The sequence below is a fragment of the Anabrus simplex genome, chromosome 7, assembly GCF_040414725.1.
Source record: "Anabrus simplex isolate iqAnaSimp1 chromosome 7, ASM4041472v1, whole genome shotgun sequence".
In the NCBI taxonomy this organism is placed as follows: domain Eukaryota; kingdom Metazoa; phylum Arthropoda; class Insecta; order Orthoptera; family Tettigoniidae; genus Anabrus; species Anabrus simplex.
This window is the reverse complement of record NC_090271.1, coordinates 157,478,831-157,505,283: the sequence shown is the minus strand read 5'-3', so window position 1 is coordinate 157,505,283 and position 26,453 is coordinate 157,478,831. Positions and strand designations below refer to the sequence as shown.

The window sequence follows — 26,453 nt, the reverse complement described above, 5'->3', positions numbered from 1 at the left end:
CTATGGCTTTACCTTCTCTTCCTTGGCCTACCACTGCATTCTCTCATCACAATTAGATTCTCGTATCCTTTTACATATTGTATTAAATCTTCTCTCATATATTCTTTCAATTTCTTCACCATCTGCTGAACTAGTAGGCATATAGATCTGTACTCTTGTGGTGGGTACTGGCTTGGTGTCCATCTTGACAACAATAATTTGCTCACTATGGTTGTAGTAGCTTACTACATCTAATTTTAGTCTATCCATTTCCTTCTTCATATTTTCTAACCTATCAACAACAATTCAAACTTCTAACATTCCACGCTCCGACCCACAGAATGTCAGTATTCATCATGCTGATGATTGCCCCCCTCCTGTGTAATCCCCACCTGGAGATACAAATGGGGGACTATTTTATCTCCGGAATATTTTACCTGGGAGGAAACCATCATCAGTACATCATTCATTCATACAGAAAGAGCTGCATGTCCTTGGAATTTAGTTACGGCTGTAGTTTCCCATTGCTTTCAGCTGTGTATCAGTATCAACACAGCTAAGCCATGTTAAATATTATTACAAGGCCATATCAGTCAATCATCCAGATTGCCATCCTTGCAGTTTCTGAAAGGCTGCTAGCCCCTTTTCAATGAACCACTCGTTAGTCTGGTCTCTCTCAAGATACCCCTCCGATATGGTTGCACCTAAGGTTCGCTTATCTGCTTCAGTGGGACGCGCAATCCTCCCCACCGCGACAGTTTCATAGGGTTCACAGGGAGGTCATTAGATATATTCATGCCAAAAGAATAATTCATTTTCTGGACGAGTGACTGTGCGGTTTGGGTCACGTAGCTGTCAGCTTGCATTCGAGAAATAGTAGGTTCGACCCCCACTGTCAGCAGCCCTAAAAATGATTTTCCTTGATTTCCCACTTCCACACCAGGCAAACTCTGGGTCTATTCCTTAATTAAGGCTATGGCCGCATCCTTCTCACTCCTAGCCATGAACCCTATTTGTGTCAGTGTGACGTAAAAGGAAAGAAAGAAAAACCTTTAAAGATGTGCTTACGGACATGTGTGAACTTGTGTCCTAACGTATAATGTTATGCTCTCGTGGTAGTAAATACATGCCATAAGTTAATACATCTGCTGTACAGCGTTTAAGTGCAATAGTACCAATAGTTATAAATTTCATTTTGTTCTGCACTGAAGTGGGATTACAATAAATTGAGGTTTTCAAAGGTCCACCTATTCAATACAATAATATTTTATTGTGAGTCAATCACATGTCATAAGGGTACTAGTTTTGGCATCTATAATCTGCCATCATCAGCCCTAGATGCAAATTGAACAATTCCATATACATACCTAATAAAACTTTTTTTTAAATGCATTATAAAACAAACTACATCATCTATAATGATGCATGAAATGAGTTAAAATTATGGTACCATTAAAATGCTGCAGTACAAATTTCATAACATACTTGCACTTTGTTAGGACCACCACCGTCTCAATCTCTATATACTGCCTGCTCTGTGCCACGAGAATTGCGTTTACAGCGGCATTGCAGATGGCAGGACTTACCACACCCAGAGCACATGTTGGTTAAAAGACAATTGGTCCGTAACACAAATATAAAATGAAAAATAATCCTTAACATGTTACTAATTGAGAAGATAATGCACATACAGAAACTACCATTTCACATTTGAGCTTGGCTTAAGATATAGAAACGTAAAATATATAAAATCTTACCAGTTACAGTAGATATATTAGGATCATCCCATGCTGCATTGTTCATACAAATTTCAGAATTTTCTCGACACAAGTAACAGAACACCTTTTCAGTCCTTTTCTTACTGTTATTTACCAGCAGTGGATGCAAAAAAATTTCTATCACTATTATGCCCACCCTTTATTCATGAAAAGTTTTCAGGATACGTTTTATAGCACTTAATGCAGTGCGTGCGTTCGTCATGTCATTACATCCACCACCCAATCTCACTGAACTAAATAGAGCTTCTATTGCGTCTCCAGAACATAAAATAACCAATTTTGAAACAGATAAGACACACATTCCACTATAGATTTCACAGTTAGCAAGACAGCATCTGCTGTCTCATTAGTCAGACACTTCAGTTTTTCACGTTTTGATTCCAACCAAATTAATTTAACGTACTTGATGAAATCATCATTCAGCCATTGTAAGTATTTTATCTGCTGGTGAATAGAAATGCACACAATCCAGATTGTTTTGCCGAAAGGCATTACAGTAATCATTTCTGAACTAAAAGGGATAGATCGAAGACTTCTAGGCTTTTAACGAGGAAGTAGGCAGTAGCACTAGAGAACTACTTTGAAAGTCGGATTACAAGAAAACACAACAGTTTATTTCGCGAGAGCAGGAGATTTTACAATATGTGTGCTGCATACACCTTCAACATTGACCATGCAAACGAACTTGTCACTGGTTCGGTCGTAGAGGAACCGTACCTAATTAGTCATTTAATCGCGATCACTGTTACACTCCTCTCTGTTGGTCTGAGAATTTTACATTCAGCTCTTAAGTTTTTCCTTCACTAATTGAGAAATCCTGATAAACACTATCAACATTTTCCATTTAGGCTATCTGTCCAGAGTACTTTATGACGGAGCTGACACTAGACCAGGAATCCTGCCATATTCGTGACCGTTTGGGATACTATTCCCCATGCCACATAGTACCACGTGATTTGTTTTGACTGCCCGGAGTTTGTCTTGCGAAAATTATGAGTTTGAACTTTTTTTAAACTGTCTTTTTCCTGTATATTTGGCTGTTTCCTTTACTTTATTCAGACGATCAATTTCTGGGTTGTCTCCGAATTGCCTTTGAAGTCTTTTAACCTCAGTATGTTTAGTCATCAGCTGTTATTGCAGTCTCAGAATTCTTGATCAGAGCCTTATCACTGCTGTCATTTTTACTCATTGGAATATTGAGTTGGACTGATACATCATTGTTCAAATGAATTTCGTACTCGTTATTCAATGTATTTCCTGCACTTGAAGGGATTCTTTCATCACAGATTTTTCCCGAAAAAATATCTTGTCGCTGTCTGGTCTTTCGTGGAGCTATTTTTCTGGTTTGAAGGTAATGGGGATAATTCAAAGACCGACTAGGAACACTCTCTGGCTTCAATATATTTTTCTTTTAGTTCTATCTTTTATCTCTGTCTCTATAATTCAGGCTACAAACACGAGAATAATCGGATGGAATCCATTGATTACTCTTGGCTGATCCTTACCTTGATATAGCGTTTAGCCAATCTTACCAAAGATCTTTACTTGGGGGATAACAGGAATCCTCACACCTGAAGAATTTGAATTTCCTGCTTCGATATACAGAGAGGAACACATCATTTTACAACCAGAGACACACACACAAATGCTCGATGCAAACGCACTGGAACACAATAAGGGTACAGAGATAAGTTGGGTGCATTAGCTGGCGCTCCTAGTGGAGGTTCGTGACACTAAGAGCACACTCTGAGAAGCATGTTAACCGCATAGCACAGAGCAGGCAGTATATAGGATTGAGATGGCAGTGGTAAGGACCTAGGTTCAGTTTGATTTTTTTTTTTTTTTTTTTTTTTTTTACAATGCTAAACATTCTTTCTGTTTGTGCATTACAGTGTGGCACTGATAAAACAGCATACATAATCTTACTGAGTGTATTATACAGGGTGCGTACAAATGATTGGAGTGGTTTCAGAAAATTCCTGTTTGTTTATTATTTGTTGTAACATTACAAAATTACATAGACAGACAGAAAAACACACAAAGCTTTTTTATGAGCCCACAAGTCCTCGATATGTGCTTCATGAGTGACTACACACATCAACTTTATAGTCAAGGTCCCACACCCGACGTAGCATGTAGCTGTCAATTTGACTAATGGCAATGATGATGTGGGCCCACAGTTCTGTAAGATCAGCTGGTAATGGTGGCATAAAAACTGCGTCTTCCACATAACTCCATACGAAGAAGTCATAAGGGGTGAGGTCAGGAGAGCGTGGAGGCCATGACACGTTCGTGACTCCCCCAAGTTCAATGCTTCCTGGACCATCTCGAAATTTTAAGTTTACGGTCCCTTTTTCACTGAAAAATCCATTATAGGGCACATCTACCTAGATGTGCTAGAGACTTGGCTCATGCCACAGTTGGAGACCGATAGCATGAACTTCAACAGGATGGTGCTCCACCTCACTTCCACGTTGATGTTCATGACTTTCTGAACAGCGGACTTGCAGAAAGATGGTTCAGTCATATCAGGAATGAAGATCACGCCCTCATGTCATGGCCTCCACGCTTCCCTGACCTCGCCCATTGTGACTTCTTCGTATGTGAAAGATGCAGTTTTTACGCCACCATTACCGGCTGATCTAACAGAACTGCGGACCCGTATCATCAACGCCTTTGGTCAAACTGACAGCGACATGCTACGTCAGGTGTGGGACAAATTTAACAATACAGCTGATGTGTGTACAATCACTCATGGAGCACATATCAAGCACTTGTAGGCTCATATAAAAACTTTGTGAGTTTTTCTGTCTATCTACATAATTTTGTAATGTTACAACAAATAATAAACAAACAGGAACTTTTTGAAACCACTCCAATCATTTGTGCGCACCCTGTACTTCATTTCACCACTTTCATTCTTAAAATTGGCCACTTTACTCCAAGCAACATCAATCCTAGTAATTAAATATGTCGTCATACAAAATGTCACACTGGTACGATTATCATGGGCTGACAGAATAGGTAACACTGAAGTACTCCACTGCCTGAACAAAGAGCTACAGGTCATGCACAACATCAAAAAGAAGAAACTTGAGCACATTGGCCATGTCATTCGAATTAATTGACTCTTTCAGCTTATCTTACAAGGCAAAACTGAAGGACAGAAAAGTGTGGGAAGAAAGAGAATATGTTAGCTACGGAATCTATGAGAATGGTATGGGCTCAGTACCCCTGCTTTTTTCTGAGTTGCTGAGAACAAGAACCGGATGGCCCTGATGACAACAGACATCAAATGAGGATATGGTACAACAACAACAAGAAAGATGATTCAACTTGAGCATGTTCTGAATATGCTATGATTTTGGGATATCCACTTATTAAGTATTTAATAGATGAAAATAAAAAGAATTAGTCACAGATTTAAATTATCCACCTCCGCATGTTACAAAATCCATCACAAAGAAGAAATGATGTTACAATGTAATCACACCCTGCAACGTAAAAACGTAATTGCAGTTGCTGCCCGGTTGTTGTAAGCACAGGCACACTTAATTTCTGCAGCACAAAAACACTTCTTAACCACAAAATACTTGGAATAAGAAAACCAGGATAAGAAACGTGCAATCATCGACTGATATTGCAAATACCAATATAAATGGTCCGTTATTGGACATTACAAATTTTCCAGCTAACTCATTCCTGGTTAAAAATGTTTATCATTAATTTATTGAAAACCCCCTATTCAATACTTTTAAAGTCTTAAGACTATGATACAATCATTATATTAAAGTTTAAGCATATGGTACATGTTTCATCTGCCATTGCAGGCATCATCAGCCATAAATTCTAAACTCTAAGTCAGGGCTCTGAGTGGATGCTATACTAAAACTAGCCATGCATCTTTGTGGATGTGCTATTTACCAACCGGTAAGCCCAACTTAGAACACTGGGATGAAACGCTGGCAACCAGGAATGGTTTTTTTTTTTTCCCTACTTGCTTTACGTCGCACCGATACAGATAGGTCTTATGGCGACGATGGAACCAGGAAAGTTAGCTGGAAATTTATAATTTTCAATAACGGAACATTTATATTGGTATTATAAATTTACTCATTTGGAACAAATATTTCAGCTTCCCTATGGGAATCAACATCTGTATCATCTGATGGCCAGGCAGGCATCAATTCTTGATAATGAGACAAAGTCTCTCATAGTGCATTGGCACTGCCAGTGGCATCAAGTAGCCTACGCAGTGGCCTCCACGGAATGCACTAGCCATGCGTCTTGGTGGGTGGGCTATTTACCAACTGATGAGCCCAACTTAGCACACTGGGGCGAAATGCTGGTAACCAGGAATGAGTTAGCTGGAAAATTTATAATGTCCAATAACGGACCATTTATATTGGTATCATAAATTTATTCATTCAGGACAAATATATCAGCTTCCCTATGGAAATCAACCTCCCCTGCGAACCATGTGACCTTGCCCTGGTGGGGAGGCTTGCATGTCCCAATGATGCAGATAGCCGAGCCGCAGGTGCAACCATATCGGATGGGTATCTGTTGAGAGACCAGACTAACGAATGGTTCATCGAAAGGGCGGTAGCAGCCTTTCGGTAGTTGCAAGGGTGGCAGTCTAGATGATTGACTGATACGGCCTTGTAATAATACTCAACATGGCTTAGCTGTGTTGATACTGCTACACAGCTGAAAGCAACGGGAAACTACAGCCGTAACTAACTCCCGAGGACATGCAGCTCTCTCTGTATGAATGATGTACTGATGATGGCTTCCTCCCGAGTAAAATATTCCGGAGGTAAACTACTCCCCCGTTCGGATCACCGGGTGGGGACTACACGAGAGGGGGCGATCATCAGGAAGATGGATACTGACATTCTGCGAGTCGGAGCGTGGAATGTTAGAAATTTGAATCGTTGTGGTAGGTTAGAGAATCTGAAAAGGGAGATGGATAGGCTAAAGTTAGATGTAGTTGGTATAAGTGAAGTATGTTGGCAGAAAGAACAAGATTTTTGGTCAGGCGACTACCGAATTATCAACACAAAATCAAACAGGGGAAATGCAGGAGTTGGTTTCATAATGAACAAGAAAATAGGGCAGCGGGTAAGCTACTACGACCAGCATAGTGAAAGAATTATTGTCGTCAAGAGACACACCAAACCAATGCCCACCACAATAGTGCAGGTCTATATGCCTACTAGTTCAGCGGATGATGAAGAAATCGAAAGAATATACGAGGAGATAGAAGATTTAATACAATATGTAAAAGGTGACGAGAATCTAATTGTGATGGGAGACTGGAATGCAGTGGTAGGCCAAGGAAGAGAAGGTAGTACAGTAGGAGAATTTGGATTGGGACAAAGGAACGAAAGAGGAAGTCGGCTGGTTGAATTCTGCATTGATCATAATTTAGTCCTTGCCAATACTTGGTTCAAACACCACAAACGACGGCTGTATACATGGACAAGACCTGGAGACACTGGAAGGTATCAAATACACTTCATTATGATTAGGCAGAGATTCAGAAACCAGGTGTTGAACTGCAATACTTTCCCAGGAGCAGACGTGGACTCTGACCACAACTTGTTGGTCATGAAATGCCATCTGAAGTTGAAGAAATTAAAGAAAGGAAAGAATGTAAAAAGATGGGATCTAGACAAGTTGAAAGAAAAGAGTGTGAGGGATTGTTTCAAGGAACATGTTGCACAAGAAATAAATGAAAAGGCTGAAGGAAACACTATAGAGGAAGAGTGGAGAGTCATGAAAAATGAAGTCAGTAGGGCTGCTGAAGAAATGTTAGGAAGGAAGAAAAGATCAACTAAGAATCAGTGGATAACTCAGGAGATACTAGACCTGATTGATAAACGACGAAAATACAAGAATGCTACAAATGAAGAGGGTAGAAAAGAATACAGACGATTAAAGAATCAAGTGGATAGAAAGTGCAAGGTAGCCAAGGAAGAATGGCTGAAGGAGAAGTGTAAGGATGTCGAAGGCTGTATGGTCCTGGGAAAGGTAGATGCTGCATACAGGAAAATCAAGGAAACCTTTGGAGAAAGGAAATCTAGGTGTATGAATATTAAGAGCTCAGATGGAAAGCCACTTCTAGGGAAAGAAGACAAAGCAGAAAGATGGCAGGAGCATATCCAACAGTTGTATCAAGGTAAAGATGTAGATAATTTGGTTATGGAACATGAAGAGGCTGTTGATGCTGATGAAATGGGAGACCCAATTTTGAGGCCAGAGTTTGACAGAGCTGTGAGTGATCTCAATAGGAACAAGGCACCTGGAATTGATGACATTCCCTCTGAATTACTCACTACCTTAGGAGAAACCAGCATGGCAAGGTTATTTCATTTAGTGTGCAAGATGTATGAGACAGGAGAAGTCCCATCCGATTTTCGGCAGAATGTTGTTATACCTATTCCCAAGAAAGCCGGTGCTGACAGGTGTGAAAACTACCGCACCATTAGTTTAGTATCTCATGCCTGCAAAATTTTAACACGCATTATTTACAGAAGAATGGAAAAACAAGTTGAAGCTGAGTTGGGAGATCAATTTGGCTTCAGAAGAAATGTAGGAACACGTGAAGCAATCCTGACTTTACATCTGATCTTAGAGGATCGAATCAAGAAATACAAGCCCACGTACATGGCATTCGTAGATCTAGAAAAGGCATTCGATAATGTTGATTGGACCAAGCTACCGTATTTCACGGCATAATCGTCGCCACCGCGTAATCGTCGCATCCTTTATTTTCAATACAAAAATCGGACTTTAAACCTTTAATTACATAATCGTCGCACGTCCAAATTTTGTTCACTAATCTGGTTAAAAGGTAAATGGAACTGCAACGTAAGTTGCACATGAATGCGCAATTTAAATACATGTATGGTTTATGGGCAATTTGGCAACACAGTCACGTTTGCGACATCTTGCACAACGTATAAATAAATAATACCGGTATATGTACGACGCATGGCTTACCGGTAGACTATCGGCAGTTTGACAACGTGGTCGCGAGACAGTGTACTATTTATTCACCACCTACATATTATGCTTACCGGTAGGCTATCGGCAGTTTGACAACGTGGTCGCGAGACAGTGTACTATTTATTCACCACCTACATATTATGAGTTCCCATTTGAAATACGTAAGGCTGTAAGTTATCGCTTATCAGCAACGTCGCCAGGAAATACCGGCTAGGTAGGTTGAATGAACCTCGAACCAGCCCTCAGATACAGGTAAAATTCCCTGACCCGGCCGTGAATTGAACCCGAGGCCTCCGTGTCAGAGGCAAGCACGCTACCCCTACACCATGGGGCCGGCTCCTGTGTTATTGCGCACGAAGTGAAATCCAAGACGATAACGCAGATTTCCACGGAATTATTCAGCCGAATTATTTACGATGTCTCAGTTGTCATCGCTAGACTCTTATCTTACTACTACGTCATAAGTGTCCGGGCATGGGATGAAAACTTTTATCCAAGTAGTCAAGATAATTATTATCCAATGCTATTAAAGTTTTATTTTATAAACTCGTCAGTAATGTAATGTAAAATCATCAATAATTGGGAAGAAATATTAACCTAATTACCGTATGTTTAAAAGAAATTGAAAAAAATGAATGTTTGTTACTGACGTCTCTGAATACAGTCAACCAAAGAGAGCAGTCAACTATACAGTAGATCTACACCGCGCTAGCTAGAGCTCCGGTTTGCAAGCTTTGCGCAAGCGCAGTAGTGTGTCGCAACCAACGAGCTAAACTGATAAATTGCTGCATGCTTCCTTGCTGCCTAACAGTATTGGCTGCTCTGGAATGGACAGATCACAGATGCATTTATTTGTTTCAGATTTACGTGATTACTGTAGACATGTGTGCGTGAGAATTTAAGTTTTTAATTTGTGTTTTGGGTGTTTGCAAAAATAATTTGTTTTAAAAGTGAACAATTACGGAAAGTCATTTATATCGCAAAACATTAACGTGTGAAGCATTTATAAGCGATTATGGGTAAATATAGAAACTATTCTGCGGGCTTCAAGCTAAGCGTAATTGCCTTCGCTGAACAGCACGGGAACAGAGCTGCAGAAAGAAAATTTTCTGTGAGTGAAAAGTTGGTGCGTGACTGGCGGAAAGTAAAAAACAAGCTAAAAAGCACAAACCCTTCTAGACGCACGTTTAGAGGTCCTAAAACAGGGAAGTTTCCTATAATTGACGAAGAAGTGTTTAGGTACGTCAGTGAAATATGTAACAATGGCTGCAGTGTATCATATGAAATGTTACAAATTAAGGGACAGGAGGTAGCGCGCAAACACAACATACCGGTAACTCAGTTTAAGGCGACTCGTGGGTGGATTAAGGGGTTCATGCGACGACACAATCTGTCAGTGCGAAGGAGAACAACACTAAACCAAAAGTTGCCTGCTGATTACACGGACAAGATTGTAAATTTTCACCGATTTGTCATACGTTTGCGCAAGAAAACTTCGTACTTGCTTTCTCAAATCGGTAATGCCGATCAGACTCCAATCTTTTTTGATATGCCTCGCAACAGCACTATTGCGCTAAAAGGATCACGGAGTGTAATAATGAAAACCAGCGGTAGTGAGAAGTTGCGATGCACGGCAATACTAGCCATTACAGCTGACGGGAGAAAGTTGCCGCCTTACATCATTTTCAAGAGGAAAACGATGCCTAAGAATATACAGTTTCCCCGTGGAATTAATGTACGAGTGCAACCAAAGGGTTGGATGGACGTAGAACTCATGCTGGACTGGGTTAAAACTGTGTGGAATAGAAGACCTGCTGCACTACTAAAACAACCAGCTCTGCTTGTTTTAGATAGTTTCCGAGGTCACCTCGTGAACGAAGTGAAGCAAATTCTCACTACAAATAAGACACGACAGATAGTCATTCCTGGTGGCCTAACATCTGCTTTGCAGCCACTAGACGTATGTGTTAATAAACCCTTTAAAGACCACTTACGTCGATTTTACGAGTGGATGATGAGCAGCGATCAGCAATTGACGCCCGCCGGAAATATCAGGCGTCCACCCTTGGACTTGTTATGCTCGTGGGTGAAGAAGAGTTGGGATCTTATACCACCTGAACTAGTCTCCAAGAGCTTCAAAAGGACTGGGATTTCGAATGCACTAGACGGTTCCGAAGATGATGCAGTGTAGCAGGGAGACGAAGAATCTGATACTGGTATTAACAGAGGCAAGGACGGCGCATCAGATAGCGAAACCTGCGATAGCGACACCGAAGATTTGGAATAAATTGCGTACCGGTAAGTCCGCATTTCACAACAAAGCGATAATTTTTTGCAAGTGTAATATTTTAACTTTAATACTCAAATTAATGACAAATTAACTTAATACGTTCATTTTTATTTTCAGGTTGGAAAAACGTTCGCCGAATTGTTGCGAAAAATTATGAATTTTGTTTTAGACTATTTTAATTATTTTGATGTATAAACGCGAGTATTACGTGCATCTTAAATTTGTATCAAATACAATTTAGTTATAAATACATTTTTTGAGTAATACAAATACTGGTATTAAATATTCATCGTATAATGGTCGCACCCTACAATTTTTTTCGAAAATTTTGGTATAAAAAGTGCGACGATTATGCCGTGAAATACGGTATTTATGATTCTGAAGATGACAGGGATCAGATACCGAGAACGAAGAATTATCTACAATCTGTATAAAAATCAGTCTGCAGTGATAAGAATAGAGGGCTTTGAAAAAGAAGCAGCAATCCAGAAAGGAGTGAGGCAAGGTTGCAGTTTGTCCCCTCTCCTTTTCAATGTTTACATAGAACAGGCAGTAAAGGAAATCAAAGATGAATTTGGTAAGGGAATCACAGTCCAAGGAGAGGAAATCAAAACCTTGAGATTTGCTGATGATATTGTTATTTTACCTGAGACTGCAGAAGATCTCGAGAAGTTGCTGAATGGTATGGATGAAGTCTTGGGTAAGGAGTACAAGATGAAAATAAATAAGTCCAAAACAAAAGTAATGGAGTGCAGTCGAACGAAGGCAGGTGATGTAGGAAATATTAGATTAGGAAATGAAGTCTTAAAAGAAGTAGATGAATATTGTTACTTGGGTAGTAAAATAACTAACGATGGCAGAAGTAAGGAGGACATAAAATGCAGACTACCACAAGCAAGGAAGAGCTTTCTTAAGAAAAGAAATTTGCTCACTTCAAACATTGATATCGGAATTAGAAAGATGTTTTTGAAGACTTTCGTGTGGAGCGTGGCATTGCATGGAAGTGAAACATGGACGATAACTAGCCCAGAAAGAAAGAGCATAGAAGCTTTTGAAATGTGGTGTTACAGAAGAATGCTGAAGGTGAGATGGATAGATCGAATCACGAATGAAGAGATACTGAATCGAATTGGTGAGAGGAGATCGATTTGGCTAAATTTGACGAGAAGAAGAGATAGAATGATAGGACACATCTTAGGACACCCAGGACTTGTTCAGTTGGTTTTTGAGGGAAGTGTAGCTGGTAAGAACAGTAGGGGTAGACCAAGGTATGAATATGACAAGCAGATTAGAGCAGATGTAGGATGCAATAGTTACGTAGAAATGAAAAGGTTAGCATACGATAGGGTGGCATGGAGAGCTGCATCAAATCAGTCTATGGACTGATTACTCAAATACAATACAATGGGAATCAACATCTATATCATCTGATATTGCAAAGCCGCAAAAACAATAACAAACACCAACCAGATGGTCAGAATGAGGCATGATGGGAATGTGCGTATCCCCTTTGTGTATCATGATGTCGTGAAAATATAACCTGGCGCTTCAACTAAGGTTAAACCGTTTTTTCTTTTTTCGTCTGGAAATAAAATAAACAATTTTTTGTAACTGTTGGCAGATATGAAGTATGTAAGAAGTAGTCAAAATATGGCATTTACAAAGATCACGAAATCCACACAGTTACGGTGGGTTTTTTGGTTAAATAAATAAATAAATAAAATAAATAAATAAATAAATAAATAAATAAATAAATAAATAAATCTATCAATAGCTCAATGTAGGTAAAGGAGCACTTGGAATTATATATTCAGTTTTGAGCAAGTGCTAATAACCAAACTTCTATTTCAGAACATGATTTTAAAAGATATTGAAAAATTGTTGTACACTACAAGACAATCTCATACATCACACAGTTGCATTTAATAGGCCCTGTCAACATAAACCGCCAGTAAAATTATTTATATGTAATTATATAAAAAAAAATACTGTTTGTAAAATCATACTGTTACAGACATTCTACATTACCTTAGGCTTTTTAACAGCAGGTGATTCAGTATTTCTTGTAACTTTTTTGGGTTTCTTTTTACGTTTCGTATACGATTCCTCATAATCAAAATCTGAATCGGGATCTGGGTCATCAAATCCTTCCATCTCTTGCATATCTATTTCATCATAATACCACGCCTCCTGCAAGCAAATTGAATATAGGTATCACATTATTACACTACTTTTCATATTTAAAGAAAGAACATATCATAGCTCACAAGTCTCTTACATAAGAATATTCTTTGAAAGGACAGAAATAATAATTCATATGACTTAACCTTTACAGCAAGGTAAACATTCTTCCAGCTAATCCATGTTATTTCTGGAGTCACTTAAGGCACCCAGACTCATTTTAGGGTTTGACCACGGGAGGTCCCTAATGATGCCATGTGTTTTTTTTAATGAGAATTCCACTCTAGGATTTCACTCACCATGATTCGAACCTGATTGTATGCGAAGAAAGCCAAGAGCTATGTAGCCTTAAAATATTTAAATTTATTTAATTTAAAAATCAATTAACTATGTACAAAACAAAAATGGAAGAAGCCTCGACCTTGTGCTTTCAAATATAGACACAATGGATTTCAGGGAAGATTCCGAGATCTCATTCCCATTGATCAAGACCATCCTCCTTTATTAGCATCTATCAACGATGGGGACAACAAAGAAAAGTTAACGTTATGGATGTGAAAATAGATTTAATTTTAAACGAGCAAATTTTTTACACCTGTTTGTTCTGCTCAGGGATGAAAACGGGAATCATATTCTGAATTGTGATAATGTAAATCTAGCTGTAATTTTTATGATGTTAATATTCAATTTTGAGTACATGCATTTCAAAAACTAATCCATACCTCTTATCTTTAAATCGTTAGAAATTGCTAGTGGCTTTACATCGCACTGACACAGATTTCTTTCTTTATTCGTGTCAGAAGTATCAACTTTACTTACAGATATTTAACAAAAAGCAACAAGATATTTACATTCCTACTATACAAATATACAAGTCTATTATACAATCACAGATAGAGCAACAATATTCGAGAGCTAGATGATGCTTGCCCAGTATTGGGCGACGTCAATAGCGTTGGGGGAGGCTGCAATCAAGTCTTTCATAGTGCACATTGAAGGACATAAAACACACTGACATAGATGTTGGATCGTCTGCTGCTCTCCGCAATCACAAAGTGATGAATCACTTGAGAAGCCCCACTTCTAAAGATAAAAATTTCATTGTTCCGTATTGAAAGTATTAACGTTAAAAATTAAATAATTGAAAAAGAGGTTCAACCAATTCAATACATAGGAAAGAAATGTAGTGATTACATTCTTATTTAATAGTAACTATAAATGGGACCGGTTTCGACCCTAGTCCAGGTCATCGTCAGCCGTAAAAACATGTAAAACAATGCATATGAAACGGAAAAAGAAAAAGATTAAGTGAACTCTGGATCGGTATAAGATGAAACATAAATTAACTATGGGGGTAGAAATTGTGAGTCACTTAAAAGAAAACAGTACGTAATATTAAGAATGGTAGTATGGCACACGCAATGATAGGCGAAGTTTCATAATGTTTATGAATATTGGAGAACGGTCAAATGGGTCAGTTTCCACACTCTGTCAGGCACAAACTGACCCATTTGACCGTTCTCCAATATTCATAAACATTATGAAACTTCGCCTATCATTGCGTGTGCCATACTACCATTCTTAATATTACGTACTGTTTTCTTTTAAGTGACTCACAATTTCTACCCCCATAGTTAATTTATGTTTCATCTTATACCGATCCAGAGTTCACTTAATCTTTTTCTTTTTCCGTTTCATATGCATTGTTTTACATGTTTTTACGGCTGACGATGACCTGGACTAGGGTCGAAACCGGTCCCATTTATAGTTACTATTAAATAAGAATGTAATCACTACATTTCTTTCCTATGTATTGAATTGGTTGAACCTCTTTTTCAATTATTTAATTTTTAAAGCCCCACTTCCGCAAGTTTACTTTGGTTCTGCCGACTTCTGTACGGAGTCTGTTAAGGGCTTTCCATACTGTCCACTTCTCCTGGTGTCCACATAGAAGACTTTCCTTCGGCTCTATCCAGTTGGAAAGGTGGTGGATTCTTTCTTTCCACATTGTGACTCTAACATACTCTGCTTTCCCCTCAAGGTTAACTGATGTGCGGAGAAAACTGATTGTATGCGAAGAAAGCCAAGAGCTATGTAGCCTTAAAATATTTAAATTTATTTAATTTAAAAATCAATTAACAATTAACTATCTAACAGTCAATATGACACAGATAAGTCTTATGGCAACAATGGGATAGGAAACGACAAGGAGTTGGAAGGATGCGGCCGTAGCCTTAACTAAGGTACAGCCCCAGCAGTTGCTTTGTGTGAAAATGGGAAACCACAGCAAACCATCTTCAGGGCTGCCGACAGTGAGATTCGAACCCACTATCTCCTGGATACAAGTTCATAGCTGCGCGCCCCTAACCGCATGGTCAACTCGCCCAGTCGTTAGAAACTGAGTCTAACCATCATTGTCTTGGTCTCTCTACTTCTTTTACCCTTCATAACAAAGTCCATTATTCTCCTAAGTAACCTATCCTCCTCCATTCATCTCACAGGACTTCCGAAGCTGGTTTATGTGTATAGCTTCATCCATCAAGTTCATTCCTAGCGTACTTCTACGTCTTATGGAAATTCTAAGTTCCCATGGAGGGAATTAGATTCTTTTCCACCAATAGAGCATATCAAAAATCAGATCAAAAATTAGATGCGTTTGCTCTATTAACCAGCGTTTCGTCTTAGGTCTGACACTAGACTCTTCAGAGTGGGATGTGTCAGACCCTACCCACTGACGCTGGGGTGTATGCAGGTGAACTTATCAGAAGCTTATTTATGAAGCACAGTCTGATAACTGCATACGGGAGATAAAACTCCACAATGGAATTAATGCCCGCCTAGCAATTCCAAATGGAAATTCTAAGTTCCCATGGAGGGAATTAGATTCTTTTCCACCAATAGAGCATATCAAAAATCAGATCAAAAATTAGATGCGTTTGCTCTATTAATTTTTGATCTGATTTTTGATATGCTCTATTGGTGGAAAAGAATCTAATTCCCTCCATGGGAACTTAGAATTTCCATTTGGAATTGCTAGGCGGGCATTAATTCCATTGTGGAGTTTTATCTCCTGTATGCAGTTATCAGACTGTGCTTCATAAATAAGCTTCTGATAAGTTCACCTGCATACACCCCAGCGTCAGTGGGTAGGGTCTGACACATCCCACTCTGAAGTGTCTAGTGTCAGACCTAAGACGAAACGCTGGTTAATAGAGCAAACGCCGGAAAAGCCATCCATCTAATTTTTGATCTGATTCTTCTACGTCTTAATTCCAACTACCGTCCTGTCATTGTTCCCACGTGTTTATACAAAAAATCATTCCCACTACTTTCATGTCTGCTACTTCTATCTTATGAATAAGATACCCTGAATCCACACAGCTTTCAGTCCCATAAAGGTAAGTTGGTCTGAAAACAGACCGGTATAAATATAGTTTCGTCCAGAAGTTCACTTCCTTCTTTCAGAATACTGTTGATCGCAACTGTGAGCTCACTTCATTAGCTTTGCTGCACCTGGATTCTATCTTGAGTATCATACTACCTTCCTGGGAGAACACACATCCTAAATACTTGAAATTATCTACCTGTTCCAGCTTTGTATCCCCAATCCGACACTCAATTCTCTTGGATTTCTTACCTACTGATATCAATTTAGTCTTCGAAAGGCTAATTTTCATACCATACTCGTTGCACCTATTTTCAAGTTCCAAGATACTGGACTGCAGACAATCTGCCATTAACACCAAGTCATCAGCATAGGTCAGACTTCTTACTACATTTTCAACCACCTGAATCCTTTCCTTTATATCTTCCAGCAGATAATCCATGCAAAGTATGAACAACAAAGCCTTGTCTAACCTCTGTAAAAACCTTGAACCAAGAATTCATTCTACCATCAATTCTTACTGCAGCCCAATTGTCAACATAAACACCTTTGATTGATTTTAATAATCTACCCTTAATCTCACTGTCCCCTAGTATGGTGAATATCTCTTCCTTTGGTACTCTGTTACATGCCTTCTCCAGATCTACGAAAAATAACTGTATATTTCAATTGCCTGGCACATACTGAAAATCTGATACTGACAGCCCCTCTGTAGTCTGAAACCAAATTGGTTTTTATCCAACTTACTCTCAGAATGAAAGGGAAAACATTCTAATTGTTCATGTATACAAAATGAAGAATATATGAGGTGTCTAGTATCAAAACCGGCCAGGTCACTGAAGTAATATTTTTCAATATAGATGAAAAACTTGTAGAGACAAAGCAATGATAGTGATAAAAGATTTTTTTCATAGTTATATCCTGAATGGTTTAATATTTAAGTTCCGCTGTTTTGAGAAATCTGACTCATAATGAACTGATCTTTTTTGTTAATATCAATTTCTGTTGCAATTTTGTATAACTTTTTTTTTTCTCTAAAACTGTATTCAATTTAATGTCCAAACCCTCGCAAAAAAAGGCAATTAAATGAAAATAAATTGATATTGTAATTTTCTTTCTTGATTGTAATTTTTAAAAAAGCATTTCAGCATAAATGGGATAATAAACAAAGAACAACATCAGAAAACTGAGAAAAATACAAAATAGGATTTCTCTCACTAAATGTTTGTAGTTCACTTAGATCTTGAATACAGTAAAAGAAAATGATTGGCAATAATAGTCACTTATATTAATAGAATCATTACTAAGATAGGTACTGTTCACACATACTAAGTATTATTGTTGTTGTAAGTCTTCAATTTGCTATTAGTTATAATATAACGTCTGGCATTTCACGTGGACTATTGATGCAGACTTCAGAGATGGTGTTGGAACTCTCATGACCAGTGGAAGCTGTTTCACCAGTTAATATTATAGTTTTATAAAACTGCAGTGATGGATGATCTTGGTGTGTTGAGCCAAAGTGGTTCTGCAAGAGATTTTTTAGGTCCTTTGATTTACAGACAGGAAGAGTAATGCCTTTGATCACTGTGTGAGGTTGTCATTTGAGCCAGCGATTTTCCTCTTTTACATAGACTTCGGTACTTCCCAAGATCATTACTGTAAAATACCTCACCTTTTACACAAACAGAATTGTGTGCGAGAAACTTTGATAATAAATAGTAAAATAAAATGAAATATTATTCTTGCCACTCTCGCTTTCGTTGTTGTGCTTTCCACTGTGATGTATCTCTGGTTTGCTTTCTTGCACTTGATCTGGTGGTTTCATCTATTGATGTTTCCATTTCGTAAGACAAGATACGAAAATTAATTCTTCAGTTCACCACTCGGAAAAATATACCCGTTATACTACACAATAATGACAAAATAAGAGCACACAGGAAATAGGACTGCTTTCGCGCAAATGACAGTAAAAAGCCTGCGAATATGTAAATCAGTGTTCCAAACAAACAAAATATGAGATATTATGACATCACAGAATATATAAGGAATGATTTTGCCTACTCATATTATCATACTGTTGCATAATGTAACAACACAAGATTCCAGACAATAATGCTGCAACATGACATGGCCGGTTATGAATTCACTACCTGCATGACTTCCCATTCTGTTGCACGACCAAGAATGTTAACATTAATAACATCATTCTTGCTTTAATTTTAAATGTTTTTAACTGCTAAATGTAATGTCAATTTTAGCAACCTACTGATCAAAAACAAGTATAGGTGTAACAAATGTGAAATGTAAGTTTTTTTTAAATTCACATTAACCATAATGTATTGAATAAGGAGGATATTGTTCAACAATAAATCATTGCTATAGTGATTTAAAGAATATTAGTTTAACTGTCAATACAGAAACACGAAATTTATATTTTGAGGTGAAAATATGGCACTGTAAGCAATGGTAGGGGTCACAGAAAAGAAGGCAGGAAACATCAAGCATATGATAATGGTGATTCTGGGAGGTTTATTAGCATTTATGGTTACAAACACTGTTCAATATGGCCTCCGGACTCAGCAACATGCTGCACCCATAACACGGCATGGTTGACAGTTGCCCGCAGCATATTGGGTGAAATCAGAGCGACACATCGTCGTATGCTAGCCTTTAGATCAGACAGAGACTGGACATGTCCCTAATAGACATTATCTTTCAAACATCGCCACGACCAGTAGCAGCATGGATTTAGGTCAGGGGACCTCGAACGCCACGTGTTTGGAAAATGCCTGGAGATAATGTGATCACTGCTGAAGGTTTCTCGAAGCAATTCCTTCACCTGGCGAGCGATATGTGGTGTTTCCCTATCTTGCATGAAAATAATGGTATGGTCACAGTTGCGTTCTGCAAAGCTGGAATCACGTGTTGCACAAGGAGGTCCCTATAACGTGCAGATATCGCTGTACACCTAACAGGCCCACGAGGGTTCACCTCCTCAAAGAAAAACAGACCAAGAATGAAGGAGGTTGTAAAACCACACCAAACAGTCATGTAAGCTAAATGTAATGGTTGTTCCTGCACAACGTTTGGAGGAGTCGAACCCTGTATGTAACAGTTCTGTGCATTCACTGCACTCTCCAGAGTAAAATGCACCTCCTCAGTCTACAGAATATTTCCTGGCCACATGCTGTCTACACCCACACGCGCCAGAAACCGAAGGGCAAAGCCACAGCATTGTGCAACATCTTGGGGATTCAATTTTTGAACAGTATGAAGTTTGTAGGGATACCCGTGTAAAATACGCTGCAAAATCGTGTGAACTGTTGACCGGCATAGCGACAATTCACTTGACACAGCTCAAGCACTGGTTACAGAATTGGGAGAATGTGCTACACAGTCTGCTACAGCTACAGTAACTTCATCAACAACGTCCATGAGGATGGGCCGCCGGACCTCTCCCCGGTGTGACACCTAATTCACCTGTTTCCTAAAATTTCTTAATAATTTTCTTCATCCCATTACTTGTCATGGGACCTGTTCTCTGCTGTTTCTGTCAGTGATACTCCCGCAATGCAGTGCTGCTATTGCTGCCATTCTGATAAAACAACTTTACTAGTAGTGCACGGTCTCTCTTCCAATAGGCATTACGTTTCACACGGAAAAGTTCAACTTTCTTACATGACAACGAAGATTCACTTCACAAAAGGAATCAACATGCGTCACCAAGCAACAACCAAGGTACTGACACAACGTAATTCTACTGGAAGAATATTTTGACGTCAGAGTTACGGAATATTACACGTTCTCACCGCTTACAGTGCCATATTTTCACCTGGAGGCAAAACTTGAAACTATAATTTTTGTGGCATAATTCGCGAGCACATTGCTTAGTTAGCATATCTACAAAATTTCAGACTCCTAAGATCATTACAGCCCGTGCTGTACCGCACTGTATAGCATAACTTTAATTGTTGACACCCGGTACTTGCCTTCAAACGTTAGAAATACAAGTGTTTCAAGAGTCTTATCTTCAGAATGGAAGGTACGATTTTCAGGAATAGGAAGTTCTTCAGAGTCAGAATTAGATATTTCTTCATGCACTGAACTGCCTTCCGATTCAGTATGGATAACATCAATGTATGATTTGAATGATTTGGTTTTAAGTGCTCCACTTATTCAATACAAACACACGTGAAAACAATTATATCTTAGTGTCAGTTATATCCCTTTTTTTTTTTTGGACTAGTTTTGACCTTCTTGGTCATCATCAACCGTCACAATCATTGGTACATAACACATTAAAACACTTCAATTCATCTAAAAACATAAAACACACATAACACTTTTATAAAAAAATAACATCATTGTTATTTCACCTGAATCCTCTGTTCAGGTAACTACTCCTCTTTTGTGTGACAATTCCTGTTGGTGCCACTACTTAGGAATAATCTCTGCAGTGCCGATATCTAAAGCTGCGATACCTCTACCAGGTGGCACATCTACGCGTCTCCCCTTCCTTCGGCCTTCAGTTGTTACCTCAACTCTTTTGCGATTCAGATGCTCGATGAAACTGATACTGTTACAGCTTGTTTTACAGCATCATCTTATACATTCTCTGCCATATTATACAGACAGGTGCTTCAGCACTTCTTCCTGGTTCAGAAGGCAAATATCACATTTCCCGAATACAGAACACAGATTATTCAGATCATTTTAATCTAGTTTCTCAATCAGATCTTAACAAGAGATGAGACATTTTTGCTATGGTATGGTAGAACATCGTTTTTCAACTCCAGATTCTTTCAACTCTGCTAAAATATTTTGCCAGGTTCTTTTCATAGGCCCGAAGAATGCAACATCCAGCGGCTGCAGCAAGCGAGTGGAATTTGGTGGTAATGCTATGAAGCAAATATTGTCATCATCACACTGGCAGACAACTCCAGGTTTGGATGTGAGTGTAGGTTGTCACCTATTATCACTTTTTGTCCCTCCTGACGTTTTAATATGGGAAGTATGAGATTAAGGAACCAGTCTTGAAATAAGCTGTGATCGAACCATCCAAAGTTTGTGAAGTTGTACCCTGCACTTATTGGACCACCTTTGGTCCAATTATTCCATAAATTCTTTGATTTATAATTGACATGAACTGGAGCAAGTTCACCTGCTATACTGCCACCACAGAACATAAAGGATGTGCATTCGCAAAAACTGTTGAATGACCGACCAGTAATACCTACATGTTTTCTTTTAGCTTCAGCTACAGCATATTCTAGTGTGGGTATTTGGTACTACACAAAGTTAAGTTGTGAATTATATTCTAATCAAATATTATTTGAAACATTTTTTAGCTAAATACTTCATATTCAAAGTTATATTATAAACTTACCTTTCCCCAGCCTAGCAAATGAATAATTTCTTGTTTTTAATATCCTGAAGAGCTGCAGCCAATGTTTCATTTCTGTAATTTCTGTATAGTCTTTCTTTTGTATATTCTCGGCATTTCAGATCTACCACCCAAACAGGAGACAAAGTTGACAATATTACTAAGAAAGGCAATTTTGGAACTGTGACGTGAAAATGGCAACAAATATTTATCTGGCATAATGGAATTTTAACATGAAAACATCTACGAGTATTTATTTAATTATTTGGCATGTCTACTTGTGTATCGAGATGTTATCTAACATTATCGCCCATTGTTTGGGACTGTTGTCTAATTGTGGAATTTACCATGCACATTTAATTCAAAAACTATATCTTCTATTATTACGTAATTGCTGGATTAATCTGATTTGCTCGATTATCGGTCGGTCGATCGCTGTGTGTTTGTGCAGTGGGGACTTTGAATGCTGGGAGCTTCCTTCTTTCGCCTGCTCTGGGTGAGCGAAGTAGTGTGTTGGCTGCCACCATTCAACATGGCTGTGTTAAGTAGAGCTCGTAAGAGGACATCTTGGCGTAAAGGGAGAGCGTTAGTAATGGAGCCTGACTCTGGTGGATGAGTGTGAGGATGTTAGGGCTATGCCCTTTACTCTTTTAAATGATTCTCAGTAAGCTCCAACCTAATTATTTTCATTAGTGTAAGAAGAAAACTTTGTGTGTGTGTTGGCCGACCGTTACCGACATGGCAAGTTCTAAATGTGTTGTAAGTCTTATATTGGATAACTCTACTCAAGTAAGTACTGGAAATTATAAATTATTCAAGTGATCTCGTACGGCCATGGATTAAGAGCGAGTGATTTTATCGTAAATTTGACCTACATTATAACGCACATCCGTCGAAACGTCGGTTCATTAATTAAAAACTGTAGACGTCTGGTAACAAAATTTATTGTATCGGTTATGGACTAAATTCGTGAAAGTATATAACTAAATTATGTGGGAATTTGGAATCGCTAGTTATGTGTCTATGAGGTTGTATTTAGTGTGAGTTATTTAAACTTACTGTGTTGCAGTTCGTACCTTGTTTGCCTACTCATTCTTTGAGATGTTTATTATTATTATTATTATTATTATTATTATTATTATTCGGTTATTTTATTTTGGTGTTGATTTTCCTCCCCAATTTTTCTTCGTTGTTCGTATTTGCCTTCTAACTGTGTTGCTATTTCCTTCACGGCTAATTAATTGGATGTGATCGTTATTTGCATTGTTCGGGACCTTAATTAATGACACCTCATGTACGTATCCTAGCATAATCCAAAGCCCCCTTCATTCTAAATTATCTAAGCTGTAGGCGTACTGTTTAACAAAAGCTAATGTAATTTCGACTATCACTTACTGGATAAATAATAATTATTATTATTTTTAATAACGTCAAGTCTGTGAAAAACTGAAATTTGCTGGTAGATATTTAACTTAATATTTGTTATTTTCTTAACGTTTTCTTGTCACATACTACTCATTGTTTGGGGTTCCTTGCCTTTGTTATTATTACGTAATGGGTCTTCTCCTCTTTTCTTATCTGATGGACACGTTATAAATTTTGGGGCTTTGATGTTTATTATGGGATGATGGATTGGCGTCGGTAAATGGTCGCTCCTGTGGTGTGCTTCTGTGTTCTGTTATTATGTGGGAACGTTTATAGTATTTTTCCCTTGATATTCTTCATTTAGTTGGGATTGCCTTCCACTATTGTTTTATTATTATTTAATCTTGTTTGGTTAATTTATGTAATATTAATTCGTGGTTGGAGCCACTATTTTCTTTGTACGTGTGTCCTTGTTTCCAATATCCTGAAGAGCTGCAGCCAATGTTTCATTTCTGTAATTTCTGTATAGTCTTTCTTTTGTATATTCTCGGCATTTCAGATCTACCACCCAAACAGGAGACGAAGTTGACAATATTACTAAGAAAGGCAATTTTGGAACTGTGACGTGAAAATGGCAACAAATATTTATCTGGCATAATGGAATTGTAACATGAAAACATCTACGAGTATAGCTTTTGCGTGTGACTTAATATTTGTTTTGGTAGTATAGCAAATTTCAATTTTAAGCAGTATTAATAGTCGCGGGCTCGCATACTGATGATCATCCAACTATTTTATATTTTTAAATGAATCTCCATGTAGTAATTACCTAGTGTTTATCGTTCAAATAATTTGGTTGCAACCAATTTTTCTTTTTTTAAATATTTTAATCTTTCTGTACATTAAGTTAACGTTATTGACAATTTTATTTAATGGTATCAGTTATGAGTTTTCCAACTTTGATTTTTTTGAGGAAGCCTATGTTGATATCAGCTTCATTTTATCTTAATTTAAAATTCATTATAAAATAGTGTTTCTCCCTTTAGTTTTAATTGTGTTTTGATTTTTAAAAAGGGAATATATATTTAACTGTACTTACGCTTTTTTAAATTTTCATATTTAATTTATTAAGTGAAAATTCCTTATTTTAAATTTAATCTTCTCCTATTTAGTAGCTAGTAGTATCGACCTGGTAACCTGTCAAACGTTAATGTAAGATCCTGGCCTTTCTCCTTCATGTTTTTGCCCTCCACACTTCATATTTTGTGCTACTGCCCTTACGTTAGGTAATTGTGTTTTATTTTCATTTGGTTGTTGGTGCATTTGCATTGTTTTCTCCATGTACATCTTGGTGAGGTTGCAGGAACACTGGGGTTACTTTGTGACAGACCCATTGTTGTCACAGTGTTTCGCCTGAAACCTCTCATTTTTATTTTATTTTAACATAAATAACTGAAGGAAAGCTCAAAGCAACATGAGAATTATGCATGTTTATCAGGAAACAGGAAATTAAGATTTCCACTGACCATGATGTGTGTAGCACATTAATGTTTACTGCTGCCGACAAAAGTTTCTTGCTATTTGCAAAATCATCTCATTATTGAGGAGTGAAAGCATAAGCCATTCAGTGTCAGATGATTCATGCATATCCCATGAAATGTGCAATAAATATCTGGTGCGCACCTATCACAAAGTAACCCATGCAGTCACTAAGTAACTGCAGTTTACAGTACTATACTTTTGAAGAAAATTGATTCCTTGAATTTTCCTCAAGGTTTTAACTCCTTGATAAGATCTTACCAAGCTAAAGGGAAACAATATATATTTTATATAGGATATTCATCTCAAAATTTCATAGCTAATTCAGGTGAACCTCAGTGGTCAAGTCTCGGCTTAACTGTTCCTAATTTATGTTAATGGTGTTGTCGATGTCGAGTCTCATTCTGAAATATTACTATTCGCCAATGATCTGAAACTGTTTTCTGCAATTAAAACCACAGATGAGTATAAACTTTACAAAATCAACTAAATGCCATATCACTGTGAACTAAAGAAAATAAATTACCATTCAATGTAAATATTATGATGATGATATTGGCTTTACGTACCACTAACTACTTTTACGGTTTTCAGCAATGTCGAGGTGCTGCAATTTAGTCCCTCAAGAGTTCAGTAAATCTACTGACACGAGGCTGATGTATTTGAGCACCTTCAATACTACCGGACAGAGCCAGGATCAAACCTGTCAGACTGGGGTCAGTAGGCTAGCGCCTCAACTGTCTGAACCACTAAGCCCAGCTCAATGTAAATAAAAGTGTTAAGATGTCTTTTACAAGACGTCACCAGCACATTAGGTATATTTATCACATCAATGGTTCCATCTTGAATGAAGTTAAGCAAAAGATGGATTTAGATATTCAGTTCAATATTGATTTTAAATTGGGAAGTCATCAGGCCTATAGGAAATAGGGTTTCATGTTTCAAAATTTGTTAAATTTTCAAGAAACTTATTTGTCTTATACAACTTATTATTAAGATCGAAACTAGAATATGGTTTTGTTATCTAGAGCCCTTCAGATAATAAATACATCAAATTAAGTGATAAGAGTAAAAAAAGGAGTTCTTAAAGTACATACAGTATATGCACAGGAAACTGTAACACGTATACCCAAGATTTCAGTCCTACTCAACAATGTTATCGCAGTTTGGTGTTAAAAACTGAGGAACAAAGACATGGAAGTGTTTGATATTATTTTTATATAAAATATTGAATAGTAAAATTAACGACAGTCAGTTATTTGGACGTATACTATTTAACATTCCTCAATGAGCTGGTAGATTCAAGAATTTATTTTGCATAACAAAGTGCCACACAAAAGCCCATAAGAATTCTCCTCTTAATAGAATTCTAAAACTTCATAATAATTTAAGTATATATAATGAGGATATCTTTTTTATAAATCAAATCCACTTTGAATAGGCATTTTCTTATAAACCATATACTGTTGAAGGTTATTTCTGTATTGTCAACATGTCTGATTTCATTCTTCTAGTTGCTCTTTCCTTTTCTTTCTT

At 37.8% G+C, this 26,453-nt stretch overlaps 1 protein-coding gene across 3 annotated transcripts in view; it reads right to left on the bottom strand.

Moving 5' to 3' along the window:
- Positions 1 to 26,453, bottom strand: part of LOC136877390 (zinc finger protein ubi-d4) — a 570,041-nt gene that overhangs the window by 408,391 nt on the left and 135,197 nt on the right. For all 3 annotated transcript variants that reach the window (XM_067151392.2, XM_067151393.2, XM_067151394.2), the window contains exon 4: positions 13,090 to 13,251. In XM_067151392.2, coding sequence (XP_067007493.2) covers positions 13,090 to 13,251 — 162 coding nt within the window. The remainder of the gene's footprint in view (positions 1 to 13,089; positions 13,252 to 26,453) is intronic.